This window comes from Molothrus aeneus, chromosome 3 (genome assembly GCF_037042795.1).
Source record: "Molothrus aeneus isolate 106 chromosome 3, BPBGC_Maene_1.0, whole genome shotgun sequence".
NCBI lineage: Eukaryota > Metazoa > Chordata > Aves > Passeriformes > Icteridae > Molothrus > Molothrus aeneus.
The window spans coordinates 24,887,999-24,910,660 of NC_089648.1; the positions used below are offsets into that span (position 1 = coordinate 24,887,999).

The 22,662-nt window shown below is 36.1% G+C and overlaps 1 protein-coding gene across 1 annotated transcript in view; it reads left to right on the forward strand.

Moving 5' to 3' along the window:
* Positions 1-22,662, forward strand: part of CAMKMT (calmodulin-lysine N-methyltransferase) — a 213,243-nt gene that overhangs the window by 163,596 nt on the left and 26,985 nt on the right. Inside the window, exons 4-7 of the mRNA XM_066547866.1 lie at positions 4,624-4,684; positions 8,255-8,309; positions 9,361-9,424; positions 14,581-14,647. Coding sequence (XP_066403963.1) covers positions 4,624-4,684; positions 8,255-8,309; positions 9,361-9,424; positions 14,581-14,647 — 247 coding nt within the window. The remainder of the gene's footprint in view (positions 1-4,623; positions 4,685-8,254; positions 8,310-9,360; positions 9,425-14,580; positions 14,648-22,662) is intronic.

Here is a 22,662-nt window from a genome sequence, read left to right on the forward strand (position 1 = left end):
CTCCTACTCAGAGCTCTCAGGGACAGCTCCCCTGTCACCTCCACTTGTCCCTAAGTTTCCTGTGTGTAGTGTTGGCAGACAGTAGAGAAGAGTTCCACTAATCTTGCACTATCCCAGTTAAAGTAATCAGTAGCTACCGTGATTTCTTTGTACCTGTGGAGCACTGCTGAGACATAATAGCTCCAATAGTCAGATGTCTTTCTTAAAAATACACATCTCAAAATTCTTTTCTACTGACATGATGTTCTTTAAGAACTTCACATCAGATCTCAATATTTGTTATCCAAAGGTTGACAGCATTCTGTAAAATATGTGGTAAAAAGCAACAGGAGGAGAGAAACAATTTTTTATTTTTTTAATACTGGATAATTTATTTCTGGTAGACAATTTTCTGTACTATCAGTGTATTCAGCATTTTTAGATTTGTTGCAGAAGAAGCACAGGCTTTGTGTAGCTTTGGACGAAAAAACAAACATCCTCAGAAGGCTGTCTACATGTGGCTTAGTCCCCATGGCTTGAAGGTTGCTCTAAGAAACTATTGTGCCATGAGTAGTGCAGAAACACCTGATACTTTCCAATACCAAGCACTATGAGAGTGATAAAACTAACTTATGTTTCTTTCCATTATTATGATTTTTTTTTTAAGTTCTATTCTTCTGTAGGAAGAGCTTGGGTACCTTTTCTTGGTTACATCGTACCTCGTGGTGTAAGGATGTCTTACATTATTTTTCTTAGTCTTCCCATAATTTCATTCTGTGTGTCTAAGTAACTTAATCTGTCTCTGTCTCTTACTTTGGTTCCTGATGTGCAAACTTGAGATAGTAGAAATTCATAATATCATCAAGTTCTTGTGAGGTAGACTCCATGGCTGTGGTGACGTTTTATGACATGGTGACAAGTGCTGTAGGAATGTCTGTGTTTTGTGATGTGTTTGTGATACCTGCACTGTGATGGATTTGTAGGATTTCTCTATTCACCATTGTACAATTTAATGATGATATTTTTCTACTCCTTCTACTGTAATATGTACCATAAATCTGTCTGAAAGTAGACATTGTCTTTCTTATGTCATTTGTACTGAGAATCCTGCTCCATCCTAGTGGTAAAAGGGTACTTCAGGAGTTGAAATGCGGGCAAGGATGAGCTCTGTCTCTGTCCCATGTGTTCAGACATACTCATTCTTGAGGATCTCCTTTGAATGCCAGTGTAACTTAATTTTTCATATGTTTCAATAGAGATTCCAATGCTTTCTGGCAATTAGTCTCTGTTTTCAAGTTGTAGTTATCAAGGTGGTAAAGATTTTTAAAACCTCCAGTAAATGTCACAAAATATTTATTTTTGCAAAAAGAAACTCTTGTTTCTCTCTGTTCCATCATACAGTGAGATTTTTTAGCCTCTCTCTCTAGGACTTGTAGAATATTTATAGCCTTGAAAATATAAGCACCATTTGGGGGTCTTTTGATATGCTTTTGCCTTTTTTGCCTATCTGTAAATAGTTTGCTATTGTGTAAGTAATTGTGCATGTAAATAGGTAGCACACAATATTGTGTAATTGTAATCAAATTCAGAAATCAAAATGAGAATAATTTTATTTTAAATATGAAAGAATTATTTTAAGTGTGTTCATAGGAAACTTAATCCATATCCATATGTATGTGTTTGCAGGAAATAAATTATGCTTTTCACAACATAGTAGTAGTTGTTAGTTCATAGGAATTCTGCATTTCTGCATTACAGCTGTATGTTTTCTAACAGAAGCAGAACTATCTTTCTTATACTTGCAACTTCAAAATGTAGGTCATTGTGTTGGCGAATGTAGGTCAGAGTGAGGAGGAAGAAGACAGAATGCAAACTCCTCCACATGGATCTTTAAGCTTATCCCTGTTTTGAAGGTAAAGAGGCTTACCTACCTGTTCAGGCACGTGAAGCTTTTCCTTTCACTAAAATTAACACTGATATCCTGGCTTCTGGCTTCTTGGCTTACTGGGAGCACCATGTGCTTCCACGCTTGTGACTTGTTCATGAAAGGCCTCCTGACTCCTGCTTCTTTAGCTTCCAGATGCTTGTACCATTACTGAGGTGATTCTTCCTTCCCTGTGGGGGAAGGCAGTGGGAAGGAGAGCTGTGCTCATTGCTGGCGTGTGCCTAAAGAAAAGCATTGTCCTTGTAAAGGTGCTTCACCCTTCTCTCAGCACAGAGCTATCTGATACACCTGCAGTTCCAGCCGATATCAACATTGAAATGGCAGCAGGGGAAGGAACAGTGACCCCTCAGAAAAGATTCAGTGACACCATTCAAATTGCCCTCTCAATAATAACTGCAGAAAAGTGAGAGACATTTGACTGAGGGTACTGAAAAGTCAGATGTTGAAGGATGTTTGCTACATTTTTAAAATTCACACAGGCTAGAAGTTTGCTATAAAAGTGTTTCAGTTTTTTATGTATGTGGGTGTGAGGATTTTTGTAATGTGAGATGCAAGTATTATAAACGGTGTTAAATTAGCTGTGTCTTCACTAAATATTAAAAAAACTTTTATTGCTTGAGTATACACCAGTCACTGCAAACTGAAATATTCTTTATGTTACACACTAAAATATTTAAACAGTCATTATATTTATTGCAAAATCTGTCATTTTAGCATATTTCAGTGCTCAAAAGCATTGAAATGCTCAAAGGGAGATGAAAAACCCTGTACAATTCATAGTGTATGTTTCACTAAAGAATGGGTAGTCTTGTGTGAATATTTTATTTTAACCCTTAGCAAGTCTAAGCAAAATAGCACATTCAAAAACACCTGATCGCACTGAACTGTCATAAACAGGACACATACAAGTATTGCATTAGTAGTTTTGTCATACATATGTATCATCAGTCTAATTTTTTCCCTTTAAATGTCTTTTTAATACAAAAGTTATATGTAAAGTTTTGGACAAATCCTGTCTTGGCTTTTGCTTGATCCGCATGCAGTTAAGACGTTGTTAAATTTTCCTTATTTCTCACTAGGAGTAAGGGTAGTTCAGAATACTTACTGGACAGAAAGGACTAATTATATTGATGATGGTTTCACTTAGGCTTTAAGTTATTTAAAGGATGACAGTTTGTCTCCCAAACTCCTGGTTCTGTTAAAAATGTAGTGATGTTTTTAGCCTTGAGAACAAAATATGGTAAAAATGGCCTAAAGGATACACATACATAGTAAGCTGCATGGAATTCAACTTACTTGTCTAGAAATACCTAAAAGATGCTCAATATGTCAAATAAGTTTACTGGAACCGTTGAAATGTCTGTAGTTCATAATATGAAGTTTTTGTCTCAATTCTCAGTGTTGTGTGTTGGTGGAGGGGAGAAGTAAACTCTGGATTTTACCTGCGGACAGACATGTAAACATGGTTTTTCATTGCTAAGCAACCACAGATGAAAAACACATACAACCATAATTCAGCTGCATATGCCTTTGATTCTTCCTCCTTTAACTTTGGGAACCTTTGCAGACACAACTCAAGTTCCTGAGTCTGGTTTCCTCGGGCCCCCTCCAGCAATGAAGTCTGGTGCCTGCAGGAGAGCATTCAAGGCACACAGGATCTGTGCTGCCCTCTCCATGGGCCACAGCACTTCAGTTGGACATTCCAGTCAGGTGGGAAACTGGTCTGACAAAACAGCCAGTTTCATGAGAGACTGGTTTTGAAGAAATAAATGTACATGGAAGCCTCCAAGTAGTTGTCAATGTTGATGATGACCAGTGTAAGTTTTATGATGGAAGCTAATTAATTAATTAATAATACAGGTTAGGTGCAGAAAGGTGATTGCTCCTGGCTATTTCTGTAGGAGAACTAGGGGAATTCAAATGAAAATGGCAGGGAAGCAAGTATAAAATGAGAGAGGAGGGGTTTCTTTATACAGCAGGGTGAAACTGTGGTGCTTCCTGGTGCAGCTCTAGAAAGTTTATCACAGAACAACCAGAACAATCCTTCAGTGCCTGTTAAGACGAACTTAGCACTTGTATTTCCTGTTCTCCTTCTTCTGAATTTCTTGAGCCACAACTAGAAATCACACTTTTCTTGCCCTAGTCCTGGATTTGTCCTTAGCATGTGCTGCTTTCAGTCAGACTGATGCCTGACCTAACACAAACTAAGAGAAAAGTAGCTAAATAAAAAGAAACTGGAAAGAAATGGAGTGACTGTAGGATGATTATGATGATGATGATGTAGCTAATGAAAAACTAGAGGGCTCCTGTCCCCTGTTGTAAATAGGCTACAAGGCAAAGTTGGCCTTTCATCTGGCCTGGCAAAAACAGGTTGATGTTCATGTGAATGCCCGAGTGAATTAAATTTTATATGACTTTTAAGGTCTTGAGTATTGCATATATATATGTAGATATATGTGTATGTTTATGTGTGTGTGCATGTATCTAAAAATTTCTGATCATTAGTTGTGATGAAATCTATGAAATACTCAATTCCAATGCTTAAATCCTAGGTCTTCTTTTTTTTTTTTTCTTTTTATTTATGGCAAATATAGAAAATAAAACAGGGGGTAGAGCTCTGCAAATGGTAATATGCATTCAAATATTATTTTAGACCAAAAAAAATCTGTTCTAAGAAGGCAAATATCTTTGTTTTATAGGTCTCTGGCCATCTGAAGAAGTGCTGGCTTACTACTGCCTAAAGCATAATGAAATATTCAGGTACAGAGTTAAACATAAAAAGATATTTTCCAATCTCTTAGTTTTATTGTATCTGCATGATTTAAGTCTTCAGATTAAATTTAAAATGTTCAAGGTGAAAGCATGTTGCTCTTAACAAAGAATTCTCAGCTGCCTTTGGGTACTAATATTGCACAGCAAGCTTTCTGCTATATGTCAAAGACTTTTGATTTCCACTCAAGGCATTTTATTTCACTTTGATTTTTGGGAAACAAAAGTGAAGCTCCAATCGATCAGTGCTGATTGTGAAGGTCAGGAAAAATAAGATATTCTTTAAACTGACATCTGTTGCAAAAGCAAGCAAAATATTATCTGATGAAATACATAAAAATCACTGCTTATAGTAAGAGGAATTTGCACCCATTTTTAAGTGTTGTGAAACAGTTTTGAAACATCCTTCACTTTTATTCAAAACTTGTAGAAGTCAGCTATCAAGGCTCCAATAGGAACATCTAAATATAAAATCCGTCCTGCATCCACTTTCCTTCCCCCTGACTATACTGAGATTTGCACTTGGAAATCTTTAAAGTTTCATTGTCTGGGGGATGAATAGGGTGCAAAAAAAGCTATTATAACAATGCGTTTGGAGGCAAAAATTCTGTTCTGTGTGAGGGTGTAAGGCAAGTACGAAGTAAACCAGTCTTGGATAGAAATCCCAGTCTGTGTAAATATGGCATTGGGTAAAATCAGGAAGACCAAATTGTAAGTCTCTGCCCCTTGTACCAAATGAGCAACTTGCTTAGACTCCTATCTGTAGTCAAAGACTGTCGGGTTTGTTGTTGCTGCAATGGCTTCCGAAGTATTTAAAAGTCCTTTTTCCCAGCCCCTCGCTCAAAGAAGAAGTTGGGATTTTCAGCTTTGGTTTTCAAGGTTGTTTATTTTCTCTTATCTAATACATTCTTTTTCGGACCTGTGGAGGTCTGTTCAGCAGGTCGGGTTGAGGCACTGACCGCCCTCAGGGCACTGTTACCTTTTTATACTAAAAACTACATGTACTTAATTTACTACAATTTTCCAATACTTATCACCTATGTTAGACAGTCTGTCTCTATCCTAAACCAATCCAAAAGGGCCACCATCACAGTAGAAGATGGAGGACCAGAAGAAGGAGAAGGACAGGACACGCCCAGATTCCTCCATTTTGCCTCTTGAACCCCCATTCTAAAAACCCCAAAATTCTACTTTTTCACCCTGTGATAAATTTACTATCATTCTATTCAAACCCTTGTGGCTTGCAACTCCTCACACAAAGTTGGTAATTGTTTCCATGGGTTAAAATCAAGTCACAGTGTCTTTGACTCCGTGCCCTGGTCTCTGAGCCCCCTGCCAGGGTCTTGAGTCCTCCAGGGCAGTCAGAGGAATGTCCTGGGTTCTTACAAAAGACCTGGCACCAAAGTGTGCCGTGGTCCATAAAGCCTCATTCCTGCTCCATCCACCACCCGAACAAGTGTGGCCCATTAGGGCAGGCAGCTCATACACCTGATGTGGCAGCCACTACTCCTTCCTCCCAGGTTGGTTGTGTGCCTCCTGCTGCTGTAGGGATGTCCCTGTAGCACTTTGCTGTCTGGCCCCATGCTCATATGTTCTACTTCTTCTGTAGGGCTCCTCACAGCAAACCTCCTGTGCTGCTCACTCAGAGGGTATTTTTCCAGTTTGGGTATGCAAGCTGCGATATTCAGAGACAACTAGCAGTCAGCTTCCACGGAGTAAATGGGCAGTTTCACATCCTGATTTCTCAGGATTATGCCCTTCTGACAGTACTCTCAGAGTAGAATTTCTTATGTGAATTCTCATTTATAAATGTCACTATATATTGCCTGAGAGACAGATAAAACTTTTAAAACTTGCTAGAAAGGGAATTGGCACTGAAATAAATTTCATATGCATAAATATTTGCGTGTATATGTGAATGCTCATTTATTTTGTACATAGAAATTTGTTCAAAATGCACTAAAAGCCTTACACTAGATATTTTCTGTGTTTATTTCAGTAAGTATGATTCTTATAAAGGAGTAAGTGCCTTATAAACCTTATATATAGCCATGTGTTTATAGTTTTAATATATAATACACTAGTTTTAGAAAAACTAAAACTTATTTGGGGAAAAACCTATAATCATTCTGTCTAAAAATACAAATTGCAGATTTCCCCCTTTTTTTTTTGTATTATTACTGGGTTTATGTACAGCTTGTTCCTCCAAGGTATGTCTTTCTTTTATCTCATTTTGATTAAATAGGGCAACTAGACGTTTTTCAAATAAAATTTGTGGTGTCTAAGAAAAATAAATCTAACCCATCCAGACAGTGAGCATTATTATACAGTCATACAGCCTAGTCTGCTCGCCTCAGTGAGCAAAATATCAGCATCTTTATACTGATACTGATATGGCATCCTAGATGCTCTTCCTAAATATCAGTGTTGAGTGAGTAGGGAGGTGACCCTTTCACATAAAAATAGATTTCCAGATGTTAATGTTTTAAGGGAGAAGAAATGGTGCACCAAAAAAAAAGCAACCAAGAAACCCTCCAAAACCAAACTGAACCAAACAGTTTAGCTAAAATTCCATTTTCTGCCTGTCAGAAGTGTCTCAATGGGAATGCTCCTGCCAGCTGTAACAGTTGCCACAGATTTTGCTATAAAGCAGCATGTTCCTAGGCTGAGGCTCTGCCTTGCCCCAGACACTGCTTCACACACAGTTTCGGTGCAGGGTCAGCGTCCCTCCCTCCTCCCCTCCTGGGGCATGCCATGGCTCTGGAGGACATTCTTTATGGCTCCCCCTGCAAGCTCCCATCCGGCACACTCTCTGCACCAAATTATATTTCACATGCACGTCTTAATAACAGCACAGTATGGTCTAAGTTAAAAGCAGCCTTTTAGACCATGTATTCAGCCCTTTGATCGGGCTCAGTTTAGGCTCTTGACACTAACTTCGTTTCGTTTTCTGAGGCTTAACCGTTTGCCGTTCCCATCGTTGTTCATAACAGCATTGTTTGTAGGTCACTTGCAGTTTTAAGTGCTAATTGAAGGATCAGATTTCTTCGTGTGTAATTATTCTGTGGTATACGGCTTGCTTTAAAACTTCTCTCTTTTTAATATAAAAAGGCTTTTAGGCATAACTGTATGGAGAGATATATAAATAATATTAATTTCCCCATTTACTTCTCTAGCTGTTTTTGCAAGAATGAATGTGGATTAACATTGTTATCCTTTCCTAACAATTATCTTTCGCTACTCTAGCTAGTTTAGTTCTAAAAGACAGAGCCATTGACAAGGGAAAAAAGGGAACCTTCTCAGATTTTTCAGCTCAGCGGTGGTAATGTTGCACTGAACACTAATGAGGGAACCCCCACTGATTTGCCTGCTTTGTGACTTTTCTATTTCATAATTATTTTTAAAACGCAAAACGACATGAGGTAGCCTAGTCATGTCTCTACAACTTCCTGGTAGCTCAGTTCTTACTGCAGATGGCAATTTGTTCTTGTAACATATATGTCTCTCTGACCATTTTCATCTAATTTGTATGGGTTCTACCATTTCCTTTCTCTCTTTCAGGGACCTTGCTGTGTGTGAGCTAGGGGGTGGCATGACATGCTTGGCTGGGCTCATGGTAGGTCTTTTCTCAATTCCAATCCCATTCAGAGGAAGAAACAAAAGGAAAAATGTTCCAGTGCCTCCAACTGCTGGGTCAGAGAACTGTCAACAGCCTCAGCTGCGGTCAAGCTGCAGAGTCTTGAGAGACCTTCTAGATTGACTTGCTTTCGTATCATATTGATTTTATGGTTGCCTCGATGAGCAGAAACATTTTACCTCGGTGTAGTCAATATCTTTTGTTGTGACATTCCAGGCCACGTACTGTCTGTCTTTCATTGCCATAGCCGAAGCTTTTTTTTTTTTCAGATTATAGTCCCATTTGCTAAGATACAGGAATAGCCTGGCGAATCACAGTTGGAGCACCATGATATAGCTGCTAATGTTTTGCCTGCATTATTACACCAACAAACATGATCCAGAGCTCTCGGTAATTAGATTCTTTTGAATTAGATTGGCCATTCAGGAGAGTCGTTCACCATTCTCTGGGTTCTGAGTCATGTATTCAGGAGATATTATGTAGCAGTGCAGTGCATTAGACAAGTTTTTATGTCTCTACAAATAAAAGCATATTGTTACACTGATTGGCATTTGACAAACCTGTCGCTCTTATACAATGTGTCGAGGTTACAGCCCAATGTGCGAGCATGTCAAAGCTCACAAAAAAATTACCCTTACAAAGCCATCTGCCTGCAATGCAAAGTTATATGAAGGGCATCAGGCAGTCAGACAGAAGCAAGCTGAAAGGCAGAGTGACAGCCTTGTATGATGGCTCTACTAGATAAACAGAAGCCCGCAAATGAAAGCCTCTCAGAATACCATCATCGGCTGTCACAATGCAATTACGGAACAGAATGATAGCAAGATAGAGGCTCCCGCAAATGGAATGATAAAAGTATTGACTGATTTGATTGAATGATTAAAATAATGCAGACATAAAATGAAAAAAGATTGAAGATTGTTACAGAGAAATAGGTGAGGAAGCATGATACTGAAGGCTTGTCACTCCTGTCTTCACTTCCACATAGACAAGCATATTTGCTCATTGTTTGCTGTGCTCTTTTTTTCAGGTTGCTATTTCTGCAGATGTCAAAGAAGTTCTGTTAACTGATGGAAATGAAAAGGCCATCAAAAGTATCCTTATTCAGATAGAAAACTGGTTTGTTGTGCTCGTTCCTTTTTACTGGCTGAGTAACAATCGATATAAAGACAGACAGCATGGGGCATATTAAGAAAAAGTCCCCACATAAGTAATTAAAAAACAGATGTGGAATATCTTGAACAGAGCAGCAGCTTCCCCCATAATAAATGCCACATTTTCTCTGTTAATTAAAAATGCACATGTTGGTATAGAGCATGTACTGTAGTAAATATTTGCCCCGTGGTTGAGTGCTGGAAGATTCATGTGTATATGCTGCACATTACAGGAGGTGTAGCAGGGAATCAAATCATCAGCTTCCCTCCATGTATGCGTTTTGCATAAGGGCTAGATTTTTTTTTCCTACTTTCAGATACTAGCCCCTTAAAACATACTCAGCATTCATATATTTTCAGAGCTTTTCCAGCGTATGTTAAAATGTTTCATTGTCGGTGCTAAGTTATAACTGCCTACAAATTGCCCATTTAGTCTGCTTAATCAATTACCAATTTATCATTATTTCTCTTGATGTAAGATTGCAAAACTCCTCTGTCCCTTGTAGAAAGTATTTTATTGTATTTCTTATATTGGAATAAATTGCTATTATGCTCTTCTCATATGAACAGATAGTTCATAAAATTGAACTGGACTTATGTTAAGCAAGAGAATGAGTGAGCATAATTTGTGGCCACATTAAATATCAGCACAGAACAAGAACAGATATATACAGTGAATATTAATAGCCCTTAGAAATTGAGAGGAAAAAAAGGAAGATATCTATTTGCTTTTGTTCCTTGATAATCTTTCCATTTACATTTTCAAGCAGGCTAATTTTTCAGGTTTTGGCCACTGCAGCATCAGAATTATTTCTTTTTGATATTTGTATATATTTGAGAGCTAATGTACTGAGTACTTAGTAAAAAAAATAACTTAAACTAATCTGTAGCTTAAATGAATTGCAGTTGCTGATGCCTGTTAAAACATGAGACATTTCAGTGCAATAATATTAGCTACTACCTTTAAAAAAAACTTTCTCAGAGGTAACTGAGGTAACTATAACTGCTGACAACACTTGAACAATTTTATGTTAAAAACAGTCAATCCTAGATCATATCTGTTAAAACTTGAGGTAAGCTTGCTAAAAGTCTCTTTTTCCTTGAAAAGGCAAGTTCTCACCTGTTTTCCAGGGATTATTATTTTGTTAAATTCTAATATGTTAGACTGGTGTCTTAAGGAGGAAGTTTCCATTATTCTGTGTATTTTAATCAGCACCACCTTTCCAATCTTTCTTCCATGTCATTATGAAGTTAAAAAATGTAGGAGAAAAGAAGTGTTTCAAAACTAGTCCAACAAAACAAACTCATCTTGTAAAGAAGCATAGATATTTAACAAAAGGTCGTTTTACCCACAAAAAGCTTCAGGTGGGCTCAGTAATCATCAAGTCAGCAAATGTCTTGCATAGCGGATTCCATAAACATACCTGAACTTTTTTGAAATTTAGAAGTCTTTTATAACACGAAAAATTGGCAAGTGTAAAAATATCCACTCAGTCCTTGGAAGTAAGCAAATAAAAGTGCTTTTATTCCTGAAAAAGATACTGTTAATATTATCTAATTATCACACCTTAGTTTTTCACAATATGTTTCAGAAATGTCTTCTGTTCCCAAAAGTCTCACAAGAGGTCTTCATCTGTATTCACTCAGTGAATCCCTTTCAGGGAAGTGATTGGTGGAAGGCTCTAACAGGAATTTATTTTTCTTTTTTAACATTTGGTGCTCAGAAGGCTCAGCATTCAAAGTGCTTTTATTGTGTTGGATTTTACAATGGGCTTAATATTAGCAGGGTGCCAAAGTGCAGCAGGCTAAGAACTTTACTGTGTAGGTGAAATGTATTCTTAAAAGTGCACATAATAAAATTTCTGTTGCATTTTATATGGTTTATGGACTTCAGTAGTAATTTTATGATCTGTCTTACGGTAATTTCTTTTGCACTCTTTTCTATAGTGACTGACTGTAATAGAAGTTTAGGCTAAATTTAGATCTGTTTCAGCCTCACCAGACTCACTGAAATCAGGGTAGAATTTTAGGTGTAATTGGAAGTAGCATTCACCCCAAGTGCCACTGGCTACAAATTATGTAATTTTGCTAGTTCTTATTATTGCTGATGGTATTTTTTGATTGTTTAGCATACCAAATTAAAGTAATGTGGGATAAAATACTGTTTTCTTTTCTAGATTCTGCTCTTCAGGAATAGTTAATGTCTAGTATTATGGTTTTTATGTAGGTATTATAGATTAAAATAATCTTGTTTTAAAATTACTGTTTACATCTTCCCTTTAAATTTCTTAGGAAGCTTAAATTACATGCCAGTCATACTATAATATCCAAAAATTACTTTCCAAAAAGTAAAAGTGGTTGTCAACAAAAAAGAAAAAAATCCCTGTCAGAAGCCAGGAAATCACCAAGCAAGCCTGCTAATTATTCTTAATGGGCAAGATGAGCACATTAAGAAACAAATGAATACATCAGTGAAATGTAATTGAAAATCGACCTGGCAATAGTGCATTGCATCTGAGAATCTGCCTTTGTATTATCAACATCATCATAATTATTGTTGTTTTTGTTGTTGCTATCACTATTCAGTGAGCATAACTAACAGCTTTGCTTTGTGAATCTCAAGCTTTTGACGATTTGATTTTTCATTTGATTTTTGACATGCTTCCTATTAGTCTCCATTTCATACTGCCACATGGAGTATTCACTATGTATGTTTTCAATATCCAAATTAGGATACATTATTGAAATGTTAGAAGTTTAAAAATTTTAACAAATGAATTAAATAATTGTTGCCATTCTAACCCTCTCATTGTGAAATGTGTTGCTATATTTTGTATCAGTCAATGATCTTATGTATGATGTTTATGGAGGTTTTTAAAAGGATGCTATGACTTGAGTTGCTAGACCATTTCAAAGACTTCAGTCTAACTCCTTTTGCTTATCGTGAGCAGGGTTGAATTGATTCAATAGATCGTTTATATTGCAAAATCAATAAAATAAAGATAGGTGTTACTCCTTTTGCCACTTTGTTCAGAACTTTATTGCTAATTTAGTGTGTTTTATCTAAGTTCTTTCAGTATCATTTAAATAAGGAAAGTTTTAGGATTAAAACTATAGACGTTTCAAGTGATAATAGAGATATACATGGGCAGAGTTATCAGATTCATCCCCTGTTGTAATTTTGGATGATATGCATTCAGATAGAAACTTTCAACTTACTTCTGTGACATAAGTCAGTCATGAACACCAAATTTTATTTTCTCAAAACACTGGAAGCATGTTTAGCACTTTGACATTTCCAAATCCAAGGATGAGGTTCATTTTAGTAAAAATTGTCTCCTATTTCAGAGAGGCTGGGTGCTTTCTGCCTTAGCTCTATTTCACACCATGCACTGGTGACTTGAACTACTGTCTGAAAGCATCAATAGTACAAAACATTGTTACAGTGCACTATAATGGCCATTAAAATAGAGTGTATGGATCTTTCAACAGTCCAGGGAAACTTAGGTTAGAAGGGTCATGTTTAGCCTGAATGCCTGGAAATATGGGCTCCTAAATTATTTTTTAAATCTAGTATTAACATGTTTATAGCCATTATTAATAGTTTTGCTCAGTTATATAATTTAGGTGCAGTGTAGCTAATTTATCAACAATGTTATTTCTGCCCCTCTTTAAAAGTAGTATGGTCTGCTCATGGAGCTGTTTATGCCTTCCTTTTGCTGCCCAGGTGTAGACCAGTCATTTACTACTCCTCATTACATATTGTGGAAACTATTTAAAAGGCACATCCAAACTACAGAGATTTGTTTAAACCAGTTTTCTGTCATCTCATTTCTAGTTTTTACTTCACAAAATACCAGTTGTCTTTTCCAGTGTTTGGATAGAGACTTTGCTGAAATAACTTTTCTTAAGTAACCAGCTCTATTAGGAAGGAAAATTATGTGATTTCAGCAAAGCAAAGAAAAGGATATATCAAAACAAAGAAAAAGGTATATCAACAATATTTCAAATTAGCCTGACTCTTGTATTCAATTTTCTTATAAGAGCACTTTAAAGAGATCTGACATATTTTGTGGACCTAGAAACATCCATTTAATTAGCATCAGGTTTCCTATACCTTAAATTAAAAAGAAGGATCTTTTACATCTTTACCAAAATTGTCCATTTAAAATAATTATTTACATTTGAAAGTGAACCATTCAGGAATGCATGGATTCACACTGGATAATAATTCATATTCTCAGAATTTTCTCTTACCTGCTACACCTTTTCCTTCCAGTGGCTTCTCACTAACCACATGTGATCAATCATAACAGTTGTCTTTCTAGCCATAGATGACAGGGCCCAGCTTCCCTTGAAAGTTTTCCTTGCTTTAACCTGCCTGAATGGCTACCCAAATTTGTGACATGAACTTCCAAACTACAAGAAGCTGAGACACAAGGCTGAGGTACTGTAGTGCTATTTAAGGCACTTATTGCTTTCCACTCTTTTAAGGTGGTTCCTAACCATTCTCAAGAAAGCAAATGGACTAGAGACTCCATTGCCTAGAGGTTAAGGTGCTCCTGTTGTGTGTTGGATTCACCCAGACAGAGCCAAGAACATAGGTGTATCTCTTGTGGGTAGGGTCTTAAAACACACAAACCTCCAAAATCTCAGCATTAGGTATAGTGATAACACTGAAAAGTGGAAAACAGCACAAACTAGAGTGGACATTTAGTGGTTGTAAAAATTTCGGTTCTCCATGGTTGTAATTCTTATATTTGTAAATAGTTGCATTTAAATATCTGAGGTATGGGACATCTTTTTTCACTTCCCTCTATTGCTACAGGGCTAGAAATTCCTTAAATGAAAGAGTAAATAGAAGTAGGAAACTAGAGCAAATTGCTGCCTAGATCTATGGCTGATGTGCTGGAGTAGCAATATAAAATGTATGCGTCTGAATAAAAATTGACTCTTAGCACAGATTAAAGAAGAACAAACAGATAAGAATATTATGAAGGCATTATAAATGGAAAATAGTTGGGTTTATTATTTTTATTATCGCTCTAGTTTTGTAGATAATTATTTGTAGATAATTCTTAACAATTGTACTGCAGATGTAAATGAGATCATCACAAGAAACCAAAATGCTGGAGTATTTAAGGCTCAGAAGGTTTCAAGCTGGTAAGATTGTACTTTTTTTACTGATTCTTGCATGTACTTCTGTATTAATATAGATGTGAAATGTATGCACACATGTGACCTGTGTTACTGATGCTCACACAGGTATGTGTATGTAAGTAGGTAAGTGATGCAAGAAAGAAATTTAAAAGTATTTTTAAAAAATAGCAAATACAGTATGATTAACCTTGGTGATAAACCCTCTCTTTCCTTTTTATCTTTTTTTTAATTTACACTGTGTCTCTTCAGTGTATGATTTAGTGCATGGTTGAAATTTGTCTGCTTCAAAGTCAACACTACCTGTTGTACTGAAAATGAGATTTGGAATGAATGTATCTAAATCTCTGTCAGATTTCATTTTAAATAGCTCTGAAAATTTAGGGTGACAACAAATCCCATTTGCCCCTGAGTTGGATGTTGTTGGAAGATCCATGGGAGGTTTTTTGGTCATCCTGTTTGTGTGATCATTATGTTGTCACTGCGAAGACAGATGGGGAGATGGGAACCAAGAACAGTGTATTCATCTCTCACTGTACTTTAAAAGCAAATTATAAAGCATTTCATATTTGTGGTATAAGGTTAAGAATTCGAAAATGGTTACCTAAGAGCAAATAGTACACTGTTATTTGTGTATTTTTTTTTTTTTTTGATGACTCACATTGCAGAGGAGCACTCAGTCCTTCTAAAACTGGCAAAAGTAAAGCTGAAAAAGGGCTGAGGAAGGGAAAGTGTTAAAGCAGAATAAGCTTACTTACATAGAAGGTTAAACCTGTATGGTTTTAATGGCTATCATTCATGTCATTTAATCCTATGCCTATGTAGCCATTCTATGTAGGGAAGTTAGTTCAAGTGAGCACTTAGGGCTAGAAAAATTCTGCCTTCATTAGGGTGTGTGTGCATATAAGTTAGAGATACATCTCTGCATCCTAATAAGAGCCTGCCAAGTAGAGAGAGGCCATGTGGATCCCAGGAATGGTGTTTCAGGTTCCATGTGCTGAACACCTCTTGCGAGCAGCCTCAGACACTCTGCTGAGGAGAGGCTGTATGGTATGTCCATCCAGAAGCTCAGATTTTTTTTTTAGCTTTCCAATTGTTCTATACGTTGTGTGAGATTTCAGATTTCATCCCTTGTCAAGACTTCAAACCTGGTCTTTTAGATATCAATCAAAAGCACATTTTCTACCCTGTCCTCATTTACATTTATCTAATGCTTAAGGTCATTTGTGATCATTTGAGTGTATTTCAGCATATGGAATCAGTGAATAATAGATTTCAGCCTCACGCTGTGAAGAAAGATTGTGTTTTTACAAGACATGATGTTGTTTACTGGGTGTTAATAATCACTAATTAATAAACATATCTAGGCATCATAAAATGTTGCATTTTAAAGACTAAAAATGTCAAGTGTTTAACTTCTTGAGTGCAATAGCGTTTGAGGCATTATTTGAATAAATAAAATAATTAAATAACAAAGTGCTATATTAAAACATAAGACTCATTATAACACTTGATTTTTAATTCTGCATTCTTAAGGGTTTTGCAGATTTGTTGTACAAGTATAAAGTTTTGTAAAATGGCTATTCAAATTACTCTTTAATGGATTGATCAATCCTTCAGATTCAGTAATGACGTGGTGCAGTAACAAAGTTATATGATCCCTTCTTAATCCCTTGAGGGAACTAAAAGGCTGATGTAAAGTCTGAAGTAACCTCAGAAAGTGTAGTGTTTTGGATAGAAGAATGCAACACTGGCATGCAAAGTGACATTCAGTAACTTCTTTTACATTGATCATGCAAATGAATATAGTGATGTCTGTAAGTGACTTACTGAGCAACAATTTAATCTGGAGAAGGCATCTTCTTTCTTATAATCATTTAGACAGCATCCAGTCTTGCAACTTCACAGTGGAGTGCAAAGTTAAAAGATTCCTTCTGTATAAAAGATGATTCAGAATAGACTCTTCTCACAGCACCTTCATCTTATGTTAGGATCTTGCACTCTGTTCCTGGCACAGGAACAGAAATTATCAGTATGAGAGTCAGTTTGAGACTGTTCTGGATATTTAAGTCTATGCCTGGAAAGTATGCCAAAACCTGCATGGAGCAAAAAGGAACAATCTGGTATCAGCCAAGAGAAGTTAGATTAAGACAAGCTGCCATACATTTATTTATTTAGATTTATACAAAATGCAGTAAATGAGCACTTATCTAGCCCTCTGCCAAGTCTTGATTATTGTTTAAAAATACAGTAATGTAAGCCAAAGTGGCAGTTTCTTATATTGTGTGTTATAATGTAATAATAGTAAAGAGTTTACTTTGCAGTGAATATACAATTCTATTTTATTTTTATTTTTCATTTATATGCTCAGGATTTCTTGCTTATGTTTACTAGAAATAGGTACAGTAATACCAAGTTACTAGTAATGTCTGGCCATAGTGAAAGGTATTAATACTGTGTATGGGTTCAACAATTTTATTTTTTTTACAATTCAGAAATTATCCATGAATTGCATTGTTTACCCTATAACTTAGCATATGTTTCTTTGTACCATCAGCTGTTACTGGTTTGACATGTTTTATCATTGAAATGGTTTATCATTGTTTTAACATGTCCACCAATCATTAAATGAACAACAAAGTCAAGAAATCCCTACTTCTTGTTTTCTATTTATTGTAATGGGGAAATCTTCCTGACACAGCTGTTACAGTAGTAGAAGTTTGAAAAGTTGTTGTTATTACAAATGTCATAATGGAAAAACTTTACCGAAGAGGAAGGCTTGCAATGTATTCTGCAGGTTAAAAGACTCAGTCTGTCCTACCGACTAGGGAATTTGTTCTTCCTTCAGATTCCCTTGTCTGAGAACATGGAAATCTCTAAAGAACAAAAGTTGTGTTCTAATTGCCAATATGGGACCTGTGGAGTTTTAGCTGTGGAGAAGTCTATTGTTTTGCTAAGAGTTGCCTCAGAGAGATTCCATTTGATGTGAGAATATAAACAAGGACATGTAACATCAAGCCAGTAACAGAAATGCTTGTGGCAGTGCACCTTTTGGTTTGATTAGTAATAGTGTATGATATACTCTTTATTCATTCCGCAGTCATCTTTAGAACCCACATCAAGAATTAATGACCATGTAACCAAAAGAGACATTTCCTTCTGCTTAAAGATTAACAGATAGGTTATAATTTTATTTGAGATTTTAGTGTTCCTTACCAATGTAATGCAATTACAAGTTTCCAGAACTAAATCCATAATGAAAAAAAGTCTTTCAAAATACTGAACGGCATCCAGCATAACAGTGGATGAGGTCTCAATGACAGAGCACTGAACTATATTGTCCTGATTGCATTTTTATATTACTTTCCTCTTCATAATTGCAAAGGTGAATATTTTACCAAACTGCAATGTTCTTCAAATATGTCAACTTCATAACCTTCCTAATTTCAACTGGTCTTGTAACAGGTTCCATCAATGGGGGACAGACTTGCTCTGTTTTCATTCATCAAAATGACCTGAGTGTTGGTAAATTCAAACTTTTTCCAACATTTTTTTGAATTCGCTGTTTGTCACCTTAGCAACCCTAAAGGAATCCCTTTCTTCCAACTACTTTTCCAGTCTCCCCAAGTAACTATCTTGCATGACAGCTTCTGTAGGTAAGGAGGAAGCTGCCAAAAGGAGCTGCTCTCTGGTTAGGAAGAAAAAGTTGCTGGTTACTGCTCACTTAATTTGATCACTTTGTGTATATGTGGAAAGAATGGTTTGTGTGCTCATGTCCATTCTGAAGTTGTAGCTCTCTTTCACAGAAAACTCAACTCAGGTGGAAAGCATTACACACCTCTGATCATACTTGCCCTGCTTTATATCTTTTTCTGTTTCAATCTACTTATTTTTAGATGACTGTGATCAGTACTGATCACAGTACAAAGTGTGCATAAATAGGTACATGTAGTGGAATAATTACGCTTTTTGTTCCCCTTCTAAAAATGCTTAACAGTGATTGGCTTTTTTCACTGCAGTTGAGCACAGAGCTAATAGTTTCATGACACAGTCTGTCACAACATCAAGAGCTTTCCAGTGACGGTCATTTTGGAGACCTTCATTTTCTATATCAAGGGATAATTATTTTTTCAGTTGTGCACTTTGCATTTATCCACACTGAATTTAATTTGTCATTTTATTCTACAGTTACACATCCTTCTTTTTCCTTTTCTTCCTTTCATCCTTCTGCAATCTTTCATAGTCTAGTCTTTTCCTTACTATCTTGAATGACTTAACATCAGCAAACTTTGCCACCTCAATGCTCATCTCTTGTAAACATGTTGACTAGAACAGGTCCCAGGGGAACTCCACTGATTATGTCCCTCCACTGTGAGAATTGACCATTTGCTACTCCCCTGTTCCCTGTCTTTTGTTCTATTATTTAGCATCATGTCAGGACTCTTCTTCAGTGACAGTCTGTTTTCCTAGAATGTTGATAGTGAGGGTCTTTGCCAATAGCTTTTTGGAAGCAGAGGCAGGCTGTCTTACCCACATCTCCCTTATCTGAATACTTGTTAATGCCTTTGAAGGGCTCAAGGTTTGTAAAACAGGACTTCCTTTTACAGAAGACATTCTAAAAAGGCTTCTGTGCTGAAATGTCTTCAGTTTCTTTCACGGTGAAGTGAATATTTTGCACTGTTGCAAAGAATTAATTCCTCCTCTCTGAAATGTTCTTATCCTCTGTGAGTGCCCATTCTGTATCCCAGTTATCAGCTGGTAGGAAGATTTAGCACAAAAGGAAAAGTTCACTTAATTTTGACTTACCTGATTTTATTATTATATTTAGTTTTGCAAATTTGTAATTTTTTCTTCAGTTGGGTGCAGCCTCAGCTTTTGGAGGAATACTTGAACGTTCTTTTATACCATTTAACCATTCCAGCTGACTTTCACAAACTTCCAAGCCTCTCCTATTTGTGTATTTCACCAGTTGTGTTGACTTAATAAAGTACATTTTAAATTGTATTACACCTTCGTCTGACTTTGTGAGGACAGATAAGAATACATAGGGAGAAAAAATGTGTTGTCAAGCTTTGTAAAAAATTCTATGAGTTTGGAATAACAGGGGAAAAAAGTGTTAAAGTATCATGTTCCATTATTTTGAATCATTCTTCCTCAGATCTTTGACTGTATCTTAGCTTAAAAAACATGCTCTTGGTAAAACTATTCCTTCTGTACTCTCTTGTGCTGCACAAAAAGATTAGAAGAAGACCACTGATATGAGAAGGTGTAGATCTTTCCTCCCAGGGCTTTAAAGGAAAAATGTCCTTGAGATGTTAGAGCTGAAGATTATTTGTTCAATTCCTTTTTTGTATCCATCGTTCCAGCCATGTTCTACATTATTTCCTGGTTTATGACGTTGCCATTGTACCTTTGTCTACCCTTCCTTGTCTACCTTGACTCTACATTAGTAGGCAGTCATCAAGTACATCTTGCACAGTTTCAGTGGGTTCTCTCCTTCACAGGTACTCTCAGCTAATCTTTGCCATAACAAACTTTAAATTTCGATAAGATTATGTTTACAGTGTTGTCTTTGTTTATTTCATTAGTAGTTATTCAAAAGTTAACCAAGGATACTGAAAATGGCTGAAGTCCAGGAAATGGGCAGAAGAGTGAATCAGGGTTTGGAAATGAGAGAGTTAAAGAGCTTCATTTACTTGTCAAAGAAATTAATTGATTGTTAAGAAATGAATTCATTTTGATCTGAAAGTCTCATGTGAAAAAAATAAATCTCTAACAGAAGATCAGTCTTTAATCTAGTTTACAAGTACTTAACAAGATATAGAAATTGAAGCTAGGCTAGACAAATTAAATTCAGCCTAGAAAAAAAATGAGATTTGACAGAATGATAATACATTAGAATATCTTTCCATGGGAAGTGATAGTATCTTAAGCAGTGAATGTGTTTGAATCTTTCTGAAACACAGTTATTAGTTTCCTGAGATAGATGGGCTTGATACAGAACTTTGAAAATCTTGGATGTTGCGGTGTCTTCTACCCTGAGAATTTAAACACCTGTGAACTACATCTTCTCTGATGTTTTTAAGTTTTCCTTCATTCAGTCCTTCTGCACCTGCATTGTTCATTTTACATTCTTGGGTTTTTTCTTCTGGTTCCCTTGATTATCCTCCCCATGGGTAGACTATTTTCCATAGAGCAAGAAACCGATCTTTTCCTTCTTATTTTTACACAAGTCTATCAGTACAGTTGTGCCACATATGCTTATGCTGTCTTGCACTTTGAAATTATATATTTTTTATACCATATAATTGAGAACCATTTTTTTTCTTCCCAAATGTACTTCATGGCCATTGCTAAAAACAGTAGTCAGTTTCCGAATAAAGACTGATTTAGAATGTACGGATGTAGAGGAAGGATGTGAAAAGGCAAATTCACAAACACCACTGGTATTTTTTTATTAATGACTTTTTCAAACAAGATATTCTCCCTTCTTTTAAATAAATAGCCACATTTGTGCTGAATATTGGCTTGTGACGTATCTACAAAATGAAAAGATTTATTCTACAACAGTTGTATTTACATGCAGTGCATTAATTTTGTCCCAAAAACTTAGTAGCTTTTGATACATAGCAAATGTGTAAGTGTTAGTACTGTTAGTTTTGAAGACAAAACTGTAATGTTCCCATCTGAATTTTAGCAAAATATGTTGAACAAAAAACGAAAGAGAAAATATGTTCTTAGAATAAGGAATAAGGCAAATGTGTAATTTTATAATGCACATTTTAAAAGGAACTTTTAGGCAGGAAAATCTAGATAGGATCATGGAATTATAGAATATCCAAATATTGAAGAGGCCCATAGTTGGGTGTGGTGGCTTTTTTCTTCTTTTATATTACCATATTAATGTGATGAGGTTTAATCATGAATTGTTGTAAAAGATACTTTATAAACACAGAGCAAAAAGATAGCTTGTGTTAGAGAATCTATGATCTAAGACCAGAGAGAGACATGGTGAGGAAGGATAACAAGGGTAATTGAAGCAAACATGAGAGGCAAAATTGGAGGCACAAGAGCCTCTTCTCAGTTTTTAGGTGCTATTTTAAAGGGCAGTTTCAAGGATAATGGAGTAAGTTTGTGAATATTGTGGATAACATAGCAGAAGAAATTTGTACAGGTGTGTGGTTGAAAAGTTAAGTGGAAGATGTAGACTGACATTAGGGCTGATTAAAGGAGGGACTTGTCCTTTCAATATTGAATGAGAGATAAAAAATAGGAATGGGAACTGTTGTGAAGCATTTGGAAATGACAACTTGCAACTTACCTGGAAGAGGACAGAGAAAGATAACAAGATCAGAGTTGTAGGCAAGAGAAACAACCTTTGTAGCAGCCTGCTGAATAAATATTAATATGGCAAGCCTGCATTTTCCACAAGCAGAGAGAACAGTATTGTGATGTTTAGATGTAAGTGATGATGACATGGTCAAGAGGTTGAGTGGATTGGTAAGAAACTTTTGAGAGGTATGATGCAGAGAGAATAACCAGTAGAGCTGAGTTATGCAGATACAGAGAAAGGTCTAAGCAAAGCCTAGATTACAGACTAGAATTAATGGTTATGTCCAAAATGATGATCCATAAAATGTAGTTACAATGCCTTGTGCTACTTTAGATGCAATGAGCTTCTCACTCACTGAGGTTCTGAAAAATACTGAATTAAGTGTCTGTATGCACAGTATGAAGTAGAAAAATGAGTAGGTTTTTAGCTTTTATGGATGAGATAGCCCAGAAATAAAATTCAAAGGAAGAAAAGGTAGAGGTGGAACATTGTGAAATTATGAGAAATGTGGGAAATGTCTGAAGAGAATCTTGAGAAGAGCATATTTTAAAAATTGTAAGACAATTAAGTAACGCAAGCATAAAACAGTGGAATTAAGAATTAAAACAAAGAGCAAGATATGTTGGTTGTAAGAGAGATAAAATGTCCAACAGACTGAGAAGAAAGTGCAGATATTAAGTCTAGCTTG